Source organism: Pristiophorus japonicus, chromosome 15 (genome assembly GCF_044704955.1).
Source record: "Pristiophorus japonicus isolate sPriJap1 chromosome 15, sPriJap1.hap1, whole genome shotgun sequence".
NCBI lineage: Eukaryota > Metazoa > Chordata > Chondrichthyes > Pristiophoridae > Pristiophorus > Pristiophorus japonicus.
In genome coordinates, this window is record NC_091991.1 from 52,950,885 (window position 1) to 52,963,286 (window position 12,402).

At 43.7% G+C, this 12,402-nt stretch overlaps 1 protein-coding gene across 5 annotated transcripts in view; it reads left to right on the forward strand.

Annotated features, from left to right (window-relative positions):
* dennd11 (DENN domain containing 11) overlaps positions 1 to 12,402 on the forward strand; it is a 35,783-nt gene that overhangs the window by 5,978 nt on the left and 17,403 nt on the right. For 4 of the 5 annotated variants that reach the window (XR_011596761.1, XM_070900430.1, XM_070900431.1 and 1 more), the window contains exon 3: positions 11,329 to 11,487. Coding sequence is in view for 4 of the 5 variants with exons in the window: in XM_070900430.1 (XP_070756531.1) it covers positions 11,329 to 11,487 (159 nt within the window). In the remaining variant the exon portion in view is untranslated. The remainder of the gene's footprint in view (positions 1 to 11,328; positions 11,488 to 12,402) is intronic. The other variant, XM_070900432.1, reaches the window with a different exon arrangement.

The following is a 12,402-nucleotide window of genomic DNA, read 5'->3' on the forward strand; positions in this document are numbered from 1 at the left end:
TTTCGTTTTTTTCCTCTTTCTTTTTTTTCCTGCTTTCTGGGGTTCCGCTTGTTCTTTTTGTCCTTCTTTCTTGTTTTTCTCTTTCTGTGTGTTCCTCTTCTTTTTTCCTCTTTCTTTTTTCCTCTTTCTTTTTTTCCTCTTTCTTTTTTTCCTCTTTCTTTTTTTCCTCTTTCTTTTTTTTCCTCTTTCTTTTTTTCCTCTTTCTTTTTTTCCTCTTCTCCACCACACACACACATCACACACACCTCCCTCTTCCCCCCCCTCCCTCTTCCCCCCCTCCCTCTTCCCCCCCTCCCTCTTCCCCCCCCTCCCTCTTCTCCCCCCCTCCCTCTTCCCCCCCTCCCTCTCCCCCCTCCCTCTTCCCCCCCTCCCTCTTCCCCCCCCTCCCTCTTCCCCCCCCTCCCTCTTCCCCCCTCCCTCTTCCCCCCTCCCTCTTCCCCCCCCTCCCTCTTCCCCTCTTCCCCCCCCCTCCCTCTTCCCCCCCCCCTCCTCTTCCCCCCCCCCCTCCCTCTTCCCCCCCCCTCCCTCTCCCCCCCTCCCTCTTCCCCCCCCCTCCCTCTTCCCCCCCCCTCCCTCTTCCCCCCCTCCCTCTTCCCCCCCTCCCTCTTCCCCCCCCTCCCTCTTCCCCCCCTCCTCCCCCCCCTCCCTCTTCCCCCCCCCCTCCCTCTTCCCCCCCCTCCCTCTTCCCCCCCTCCCTCTTCCCCCCCCTTCCTCTTCCCCCCCCTCCCTCTTCCCCCCCCTCCCTCTTCCCCCCCTCCTCTTCCCCCCCTCCCTCTTCCCCCCCCTCCCTCTTCCCCCCCCCTCCCTCTTCCCCCCCCTCCCTCTTCCCCCCCCTCCCTCTTCCCCCCCCTCCCTCTTCCCCCCCCTCCCTCTTCCCCCCCCTCCCTCTTCCCCCCCCTCCCTCTTCCCCCCCCTCCCTCTTCCCCCCCTCCCTCTTCCCCCCCCTCCCTCTTCCCCCCCCTCCCTCTTCCCCCCCCTCCCTCTTCCCCCCCCTCCCTCTTCCCCCCCCTCCCTCTTCCCCCCCCTCCCTCTTCCCCCCCCCTCCCTCTTCCCCCCCCCTCTCTCTCCCCCCCCCCTCTCTCTTCCCCCCCCTCTCTCTCTTCCCCCCCCCTCTCTCTTCCCCCCCTCTCTCTTCCCCCCCCTCTCTCTTCCCCCCCCTCTCTCTTCCCCCCCCTCTCTCTTCCCCCCCCTCTCTCTTCCCCCCCCTCTCTCTTCCCCCCCCTCTCTCTTCCCCCCCCCTCTCTCTTCCCCCCCCTCTCTCTTCCCCCCCCTCTCTCTTCCCCCCCCTCTCTCTTCCCCCCCCCTCTCTCTTCCCCCCCTCTCTCTTCCCCCCCTCTCTCTTCCCCCCCTCTCTCTTCCCCCCCCTCTCTCTTCCCCCCCTCTCTCTTCCCCCCCCTCTCTCTTCCCCCCCCTCTCTCTTCCCCCCCCTCTCTCTTCCCCCCCTCTCTCTTCCCCCCCTCTCTCTTCCCCCCCCTCTCTCTTCCCCCCCCTCTCTCTTCCCCCCCCTCTCTCTTCCCCCCCCTCTCTCTTCCCCCCCCTCTCTCTTCCCCCCCCTCTCTCTTCCCCCCCCTCTCTCTTCCCCCCCCTCTCTCTTCCCCCCCCTCTCTCTTCCCCCCCCTCTCTCTTCCCCCCCCTCTCTCTTCCCCCCCCTCTCTCTTCCCCCCCCTCTCTCTCTTTCCCCCCCCTCTCTCTTTCCCCCCCTCTCCCTCTCTCTTTCCCCCCCCTCTCTCTTCCCCACCCCCTCTCTCTTTTTTTCCCCCCCCCACCCCCTTTCTCTTTTCCCCCCGACCCTACCCAACCCAACCCAATGCCACCTACCTGTAAATCTGGTGCTGGGGAAGGGCCGGCAGCCTTCGTTCCCGAAAGGCTTGCCTGAAGCACTTTCACACAGGTAGGAAGATGGTTCATTTCATCTTTTCTTTGCTTATAAATGTTTATTCAGGTTGGATTTATTTGTATAATATTTGTATAAGTATAAATAAGGATTTATTATAGAATTTAATGACTTCCCTTCCCCCACCTCGTTCTGGACGCCTAATTTGTAACCTGCGCCTGATTTTTTAATGTGTAGAACAGGTTTTTTCAGTTCTACAAAAATCTTCACATGCTCCATTCTACTTTAGTTTGGAGTACGTTTTTCACTGGAAACTTTCAAATCAGGCGTCAGTGGCCGGACACGCCCTCTTTTGAAGAAAAAATTCTGTTCCAAAGTAGAACTGTTCTACCTGACTAGAACTGCAGAAAAAAAAATGTGGAGAATTGCAATTTCTAAGATAGTCTGTTCTCCATCAGTTGCTCCTAAAAATCAGGTGCAAATCATGTGGAAACTTGGGCCCAAAAAGTTGGCATCAATAAAAGTGACCATGAAGATGCCAGATTGTGTATTAAGTCAGCTGGCTCACCAATGTCCTTCTTAAAATAAGGAAACCTGTCCTTACCAGGTCTGGCCTATATGTGCCTCTAGACCCACACCAATGTGGTTGACTCTTAACTGGTGGTGGGCATTAAATATTGACCTCGCCAGCAGCACCCAGTTCACGAGTGAATAAAGAAACCGGTTTATCAACGGTAGTGGGAGCAATTTGAGGTGATATATTGAGTGTTACACAAAAAAATGTGATGTCACAACATTAAGGCATTGCCTGAAGTGCAATGTTTCTTCCAATACATTGGTACCAATACACAATAAGACAAACCTTTACATTTTCTTAGTTGTACAGCAGCAGCAGAATAAATGATTAACTTGCAGGCTAGATGTTATAATTGCTTTTATCACTAGTCTTTGCTCTTTACACTTCTCCCAAAGAAGTTGGTTGTTGGTATAAGGTTGCTGGGGTACTTTGTACAAGTGGCCATTGTTCACATGTGACACATCAGTGCAGTATCAAGGGAGTTGTTGCACTGTCTGAGGTGCCGTATTTCAGATGAAACGTTTAAACACTATCAGACTCTTGGGTGGAATAATCCATTGCACTATTTCCTGGCCAACAATTATCCCTCAACCGATACCAGTAAAACAGATTATTTTATCTGGTTATTATCATGCTTGTGGTACCTTGCTGTGTGCAAATTAATAATTAAAAAGGCTAATGGAATGTTGGCCTTTATCTCGAGGGCTGGAATGCAAAGGGCTGAAAGTTATGTTGCAGCTGTACAGAGCTCCAGTTAGACCCCATTTGGAGTACTGTATTCAATTATGGGCACTGCACCTCAGGAAGGATATACTGCTCTTTGAGGGGGTGCAGCGCAGAATGACACTGTGACTAAAAGAGTTAAATTATGAGGACTGGTTGCGTAGACTAGACTTGTATTCCCTTGAATATAGAAGATTAAACAGTAATCTAATTGAGGTATTTAAGATGGTTAAAGGATTCAACAGGGTAGATAGAGAGAATCTGTATCCCCTGGTAGAGAGTCCAGAACAAGGGGGCATAATCTTAAAATTAGAGCTGGAATGTTCAGGGTTGATGTCATGAAGCATTTCTTCACACAAAGGGTAGTGGAACTCTGGAACTCCCTCTGCCAAAATGCTATTGAGGCTAGGTCAGTTGAAGATGTCAAAACTAAAATTGATAGATTTTTGTTAGATAAGAGTTACGGAACCAAGTCAGGTAAATGGAGTTAAGATACAGATCAGCCATGATTTAATTAAATTGCGGAACAGGCTTGAGGGCCTGAATGGCCTACTCCTTCCTGTTCCTGCGCCACGTTTCCTGTGTTACAAACGTGACTACAAAATACAAAAGTCCCTTTCCTTTCCTTTTTGAATCATAGAATCTTAAAGCCCAGAAGGAGGCCATTCGGCCCGGCGTTCCTGTGCTGGCTCTTTGAAAGAGCAGTCGTACTATTTCCCACATCCCTGCTTTTTGTCTGTAACCCTATAAGTTCCTCATCCTCGTACTGTTCCACTCCCTTTTAAATTTATAGAATCAGCGGCTGCCACCTTTCAGTAGAGCGTTCCAGATCCCTACAATTTTGAGTGATAACATTTCTTCTCATCTCCCCTCTAGATCTTTTGGCAATGATTTTAAATCTTTGACCTCTGGTTATTGACTCACTCGCCAGAGGGGATAGTTTTCCTCTATCAAAACCTCTCCTCTTGAAAGCCTCTATTAGGTCACCTCTTAACGTCTCTCTTTCAAGGAGAACATTCTTAACTTTTCCAACCTCTTCTCATAACTGAAGTCCCTCATCCCTGGTAACATCCGGTAAACCTCCTTTGTACCCTTTCTAAGGCCTTGCATCTTTCCTGAAGTGTGATGCCCAGACTTGTTCACAATCCAATGAGGCCTAACCAATGATTTATAAAGTTCTAACATGATCTCTTTGTTTTTATATTCTATGCATCTAATTATAAACCCAAGTAACCCATATTTTTGTAACCACCATATCAACTTACCTTGCCATCTTTAAGGATTTGTGTATATGGGCACCAAGGTCTTTGCTCATCTATACTTTTCAAAATCGTGCCATTTATAGTATACATCCCTCCCAAAGTGCATCACCTCACACTTATCCGCATTAAAATCTGTCTGCCATGCTTCTGCCCATTTCACTATCCTGTCTGTCATCCTAAAGTCGATAACTATCCTTATCACTACCCACTACTTTGCCAAGTTTTGTGTCATCTGCAAACTTTATAATACTGCTCCCTACGCCCGAGTATAGGTCGTTTATAAAATTCGAAAAGAAAAAGGGACTCAAAACCAATCCTGCAAATCACCTCCCAGTCTGAGAGAAATCCATCCTCCACCACCCTAGCTTCCTATCACTGAGCTAATTTTATATCCATACCACCACTTTCCTCTTAATTGTATGGGCTCGCATTTTCTTGATAAGCCTCCAAAGCACTTTGTCAAATGCCTTCCAAAAGTCCAAACAACTCCAACCTTGATCAACCTTCTCTATTACTTCATCAAAGAATTTAATCAAGTTAGTCAGACACAATTTTCCTTTAAAAAATCCATGCTGATTCTCCTTGATAAACTTTTATTTGGAAAGACACGGGTTAGTTTTGTCTCTGATGATAGTTTCCAATAACTTCCCCACTGCCGATGTTGGCTGTAGTTTCCTGGTTGATCACTCTCCCTTTCTTGAATAGTGGTATAACATCAACAACCCTCCAGTCGTTCGGCACTACTCCTGTATCCAATGAGGATTGAAAGATTGTGACCAATGCCTCTGCTTTTTCTACCATTGCTTCTTTCAGCGACTTAGGATGCATTCCATCTGGACCAGTTGACTTACCAACTTTCATCACTCTCTCATCCCATTAAAGGTGGACGAAAATGTAAAAAGTCAAAGAATAAGGAGAAGGCAATAGAGCAGGGTAGCACTGGGGGGAAATGAAAACTAGAGCGTAACAGGAAGGGACAGAATGTATAAACAAAGTGAATCAAAATGGGGTCAAAGCAGGAAAAAATAGTGAAGAAAGAAATTTAAAAGCTTTTTATCTTAAAAATATCCAAGCAGCATTCGTAACAAAATAGATGAGTTGACGGCACAAATAGAAATAAATGGGTATGATTTGATAGCCATTACAGAGACATGGTTGCAAGGTGACCACGACTGGGAAATAAATATTCAGGGGTATTTGACAATTCGGAAAGACAGACAGAAAGGAAAAAGAGTTGGGGTAGCACTGTCAATAAAGGATGGCTCAGAAGATCAAGATGTTGAATCAGTTTGGGTGGAGATAAGGAATAATAAGGGAAAAAGTCACTGGTGAGCGTAGTCTATAGGCCCCCTAACAGTAGCTACACTGTTGGACGGAGTATAAATCAAGAAATAATGGAGGCTTGTAAAAAATGAACGGCAATAATCATGGGTGATTTTAACCTTCATATTGATTGGACAAAGCAAATTGGCCAGGGTAGTTTTGAGGAAGAGTTCATAGAGTGTATCCGGGATAGTTTCCTCGAACAGTACATTGTGGAACCAACCAGGGAGCAGGCTATCTTCGATCTGGTACTGTGTAATGAGCCAAGATTAATAAACAATCTCCTCGTAAAGGATCCTCTCGGAATGAGTGACCATAACATTGTTGAATTTCAAATTCAGTTGGAGGGTGAGAAAATTGGATTTCAAACCAGTGTCCCAAGCTTAAATAAAGGAGACTACAAAGGTATGAAGGCAGAGTTGGCTAAAGTGCACTGGGAAAAAGTGTGGAACGGTTGATGAGCAGTGGCAGACATTTAAGGAGATATTTTATAACTCAACAAAAAAATATCCCAATGAGAAGGAAAGACTGTACGAGAAGGGATAACCATCTGTGGTTAACTAACGAAATAAGGGATTGCATCAAATTGATGACAAGAGCATACAAAATGACCAAGACTAGTGGGAGGCCAGAGAATTGGGAAACTTTTTTAAATGCCAGCAAAGAACGACAAAAAAAAATAGAGGGGGAAGATAGATTATGAAAGTAAACTAGCATGAAATATAAAAACAGATAGTAAGAGTTTCTACAGGTACATAAAAAGGAAAAGAGTGGCTAAAATAGATGTTGGTACCCTAAAGGATGAGACTGGGGAATTAATAATGGGGAACAGGGAAATGACAGAGACTTTGAACAAATATTTTGTAGCGGTCTTCACGGTAGAAGACCCTAAAAACATCCCAATAGTGGATAATCAAGGTGCTATAGGGAGGGAGGAACTTAGTTCTATCACTAAAGAAGTAGTACTTGATAAAATAATGGGACTAAAGGCGGACAAGTCCCCTGGACCTGATGGCGTACATCCTAGGGTCTTAAAAGAAGTGGCTGCAGAGATAGTAGAATACAACCAATGCATCCATCAAAATTCCATGGATTCTGGAGAGGTCCCAGCGGAATGGGAAACCCCAAATGTAATTTAAAAAAGGAGGCACACAGAAAGCAGGAAACTATAGACCAGTTAGCCTAACATCTGTCGTTGGGAAAATGCTGGAATCCATTATTAAGTAAGCAGTAGCAGGACATTTGGATAAGCATAATTCAATTAAGCAGAGTCAACATGATTTTATGAAAGTGAAATCATGTTTGACAAATTTGCTGGAGTTCTTTGAGGATGTAACGAGCAGGGTGGATAAAGGGGGAACCAGTGGATGTGGTGTATTTGGATTTCCAGAAGAAATTCGATAAGGTGCCACATAAGTTACCACACAAGATAAAAGTTCACGGGATTGGGGTAATATATTAGCATGGATAGAGGATTGGCTAACTAACAGAAAACAGAGAGTCGGGATAAATGGGTCATTTTCAGGTTGGCAAACAGTAACTGGTGGGATGCCACAGGGATCGGTGCTTGGGCCTCAACTATTTACAATCTATATTAATGACTTGGATGAAGGGACCGAGTGTAATGTAGCCAAGTTTGTTGATATAAAGATGGGTGGGAAAGGAATTGTGAGGAGGACCAAAAATCTGCAAAGGGATACAGACAGGCTAAGTGAGTGGGCAAAAATTTGGCAGATAAAGTATAATGTGGAAAAATGTGAGGTTATCCACTTTGGCAGAAAAAATAGAAAAGCAAATTATTTAAATGGAGAAAAATTGCAAAGTGCTGCAGCACAGAGGGACCTGGGGGTCCTTGTGCATGAAACACAAAAAGTTAGTATACAGGTATAGCAAATAATCAAGAAGGCATATGGAATATTGGCCTTTATTGAAAGGGGGATAGAGAATAAAAGCAGAGAAGTCCTACAACTGTACAGGGTATTGGTGAGGCCACGCCTGGAGTACTGTGTACAGTTTTGGTCTCCGTGTTTAAGAAAAGATATACTTGCATTGGAGGCTGTTCAGGGAAGGTTCACTCGGTTGATTCAAGAGATGAGGGGCTTGACTTATGAAGATAGGTTGAGTTGGTTGGGCCTATACTCATTGGAGTTCAGAAGAATGAGAGGTGATCTTACTGAAACATATAAGATAATGAGGGGGCTCGACAAGATGGATGCAGAGAGGATATTTCCACTCATAGGGAAAACTAAAACTAGGGGGAATAGTCTCAGAATAAGGGGCCACCCATTTAAAACTGAGATGAGGAGGAATTTCTTCTGAGGGTTGTAAATCTGTGGAATTCTTTACCCCAGAGACCTGTGGAGGCTGGGTCGTTGAATATATTTAGTGCGGAGATAGACAGATTTTTGTGCGATAAGGCGATAAAGGGTTATGGGGAGCAGGCAGGGAAGTGGAGCTGAGTCCATGATCACATCAGCTATGATCTTATTAAATGGTGGAGCAGGCTCGAGGGGCCAAATGGCCTACTCCTGCTCCTAATTCTTATGTTCTTATGAGACTCCATGGGTGAATAAAGCCATAAAGGAACAATTGAAGGTAAGGAAAGAGGCATACATTAAGTACATAGATAGCAGGAGAGTGCATGATAAGGGAGAATACGAAGAGATTGAGAAGTTTAAAATAAAAATGAGGAATGCAAAGAGGAACTATGAAATTAAATAATCAAGGAAGATAAAACAATATAGTAAAATATTTTACAGGCACATCAATAAAAAAAGGAAGGTTGGGATGAGAATCAGGCCATTAAGGGATAGACAGGATAATACCACAGGCAATGATCGAGATGGCAGAAATATTAAATCATTATTTTGTTTCAGTATTTACCAGGGAGATAGAACAGATGGACACGACATTGTATGATGAGATTAGTATTGAGATAAGTGCATTTAAAATTAAAAGAGGGGATATATCAAACTCGGAAGAGGATAAAACCCCTGGTCTGAATGGATTGCATCCACACATTTTAAAGGAATCTAGGGAAGCGATAGCAGAGGCATTAATATATTTATTTAGTAATTCGTTAGAAAAAGGTGTAGTGCCAGAGGACTGACTGACCGCTAACATAATATCTATATTTAAGAAGGGAGATAGAACATGTCCAGGGAATTATAGACCAGTCAGCTTAACATTGGTGGTAGGAAACATAATGGAATCCCTACCAAAGGAGAAAATAGAAGTACATCTAGAAACCAAAAATATAATAATGAATAGTCAGCATGGATTTCAAAAAGGAAAGTCTTGCTTGATTAATCGCATTGAATATTTTGAAGAGGTAACACTGGTAATGCAGTAGATGTAATTTATCTAGATTTTCACAAGGCCTTCAATAAGGTACCCCATAATAGACTGATGAACAAGGTCAGAGAATGCAAAGTTGGGGACAAGTAGCAGAATGGATAGCTAGCTGGCTTCAAGACAGAAAGCAGAGAGTAGGGATAAAAGGTAGCTATTCACAATGGCAGAAGGTGGGTAGTGGTGTTCCACAAGGATCAGTGCTGGTACCACTGTTGTTCACAATTTACATTAGCGATTTAGACTTTGGAATCAAAAACACAATTTCTAAATTTGTGGATGACACCAAATTGGGGGCGATAGTCAATACTGAGGACGACTGCAACAAATTATAGGACGATATTAATAAACTTGCAGAATGGGCATATAATTGGCAAGTAGGGAAGTTATGCTAAATCTGTATCAAACCTTGGTTAGATCACACTTGGAGTACTGCGTACAGTTCTGGTCGTCATATTATAAAAAGGATATCGAAGCACTGGAGAGAGTGCAGAGAAGATTTACAAGGAAGATACCAAAAATGCGAGGGTATACATAGTGGGCAAGGATGCACAGGCTGGGTCTCTTCCCTTGAAAAAAGAAGGCTGAGGGGTGACCTAATAGAGATCTTTAAAATTATGAAAGGTTTTGATAGAATGGATACAGAGTATGTTTCTTCTTGTGGGGTAGAGCATAACTAGAGGTCATCATTATAAGATAGTCACCAAGTAATCCAGTAAGGAATTCAGAAGAATTTTACCCAAAGAATGGGGAGAATGTGGAACTCACGAACACGGGGTGGTTGAAGCGAATAGTATAGATGCATTTAAGGAGAGGCTGGATAAGCGTATGGGGGAGAAGGGAATATAAGGTTATGCTGATAGATTTAGATGAAGAAAGACAGAAGGAGGCTCAAGTGCAGCATAAACGCCGGCATGGACTGGTTGGGCCAAATGGCCTGTTTCTGTGCCGTATATCCTATGTAACTTGTGATCTGGAATGCACTGCCTGCAAGGGTGGTGGAAGCAGATTCGACAGTAACATTCAAAAGAGAATTGGATAAATACTTGATGGGGAAAAACATTAGAGGACTATGGGGAAAGAGCAGGGGAGTGGTACTAATTGGATAACTCTTCCAAAGAACAGGCACAATGGGCCAATTGGCTGCCCCATGTGCTGTATGATTCTCTGATAAGCCCTCGTGTCAGTGTGACAAAAATGAAGCATCTGTGTCTATAATGGGTCATTGTATTGATTTTGGTCATTGTACATATGGGATTAAAAGCCAGATCCACTCATGGAAAATTTCCCAACAGATGACCAGCAGCAAACTGCCACAAAGGCTAATATTTAAGGACTGTATGCCCAATCTAATTTACATCACCATTTACCACTGCAGGTCCACCTGGTCATTTTTGTTCTTCTGAGGAGGGATCGTTAAGTTTGCAACTTCTGAAAATTTGTAGTGCTTCATTGCTTCTGTTCACTTATCTATTCACTCTTTTTAATAAATCTGTTTGGCAGTTTGCAGCCTAAGCCAAGATTCTCGTAAAATGATTATTCTACTGCCTTTTGGAGGTTGAGAAAGCTCATGAGGGCAAATGATGTGACCAATACCTTAAACACCACAACCAGGGTTTTGTGATTGATCTCTGGCCTGGTTGCAAATTATATTGGCCAAGTAAAGGTACGCTGTGGGTCATGGAGAGCAAGGGCTCGTGTATGAGAGTGGACTGAGATGCAGACCTTAAGGAAAAATATCTAACATAAAAACCTAATCTAGCCATTACAGTGAAGATGGAAGAAAATGATGTTCGTGACTTCAGTTTGGTAGATTGTGTTGTGTTTCTTGTTTTAAAAAAAAAAAAAATGTGATTTGAAAAGAAACATTGCTGAAAAACTCTTCACCAATTTTCTTGAATGCATTGAACCTATGCCCATGCTCAGTTCAGCTTTCAGCATGTCGTCCATGTACTCTTTGAGCTTCAGCCTTTTGGGAAAGTGCACTTCAATTCCATTTTATCTTGCAATGTATCTGGCTTTGAAATATTGAGTATGTGCAGCCTTGTCTGTTTCTGGCTTTAGCACATGGATGCTAATATCCGCCTATTGGATAAGTCTTGAGACTGGGAAGGATTGATCTGATCATTACATGCAGAGTATATTTTTCTAATAATGTTCAGAAAACTTAACTGAGAAGACTGCTTCCAGGTAAAATATTGGTGTTGACTGTGATTAGTATATATTCCTCATCAGATAGCTGTTATTTGTGTTTTCAGCTACTTTCGGAAAGGTAACTACTTTGGTATCGCATGCTTTGCCAACATGCCTGTGGAGAGTGAACTGGAACGAGGCGCTCGAATGAAGTCTGTTGGAATCCTCTCCCCGTCGTATACACTTCTGTACAGATACATGCATTTTCTGGAGAATCAGGTCAGGTGAGGGCTCTCGTGCTAGTGGCCCTTAAATATGTGGTGAATCATTTCATAAGAACGGTGTAACCATTTACACACCGAAAAATAAAATTGCACTTTAAGCAGTTGTCTTTTTAAATAACAGCACTGGTAACGGGCATAAAGATCCTCTCACTGACTATCAACTGAGTGCATGTTAAGAATCAGCCTCAGGGACTCAGTGCTGCTAAGTGATGTTGAAATGGAGATTCTAACAAACACTAATGGATTTGCTGTAATGCTTTAAACAGTCTTGCAGCAGTTCTCAGCTGACTTAGTGCTGATGTACACGTTTATAGTGACAGTTAGTGGATTTTCACCTTAGTTTTATCCTCCTTTATTCCCCTGAATGTACTGATTTGTGCTTGGTATTGACTCATTTGCTTACGGTTTTGGAGAGCTTTGTTTATTCTTCCTGTGCCTTTTCACCGACTATTAACTACTTCACATCCTTTTGTTTTAATGCATTCTCATTGTCTCGCCCACCCGTTTCATCTCTTAATCTGAATTAGAAAAACCTGTTTGTTGGCCATTTAACCCATTAACTCCCTTCTCTGAAAGGAGTACACTTTCCTGATTCTTGATTTCTACCTTTGCATCTTTTGTTTTGTTCACTTTTCTATTATGAAACTCTCTTCCAGTTTTCAGTTCTGATGAAGCATTTACACTCAAAATGTTATCCTATCTTTTCTCTTTTCAGATGCTGAGATATCAGCTGTGTAGTTTCATCAATTTCCATTTTGATTTCAAACTCTTGCTCGAATATAATTTCATAGATGTAGGCACCCTTCCAGCACCTTGTGTGAGCCAAACACAGTTGAATAGCTTGCTGACACTCACTATGAGGACATTACAGTTAATCCTGTGCTTGCCTAAGGTCCATGTGGATACTTTTTAGCA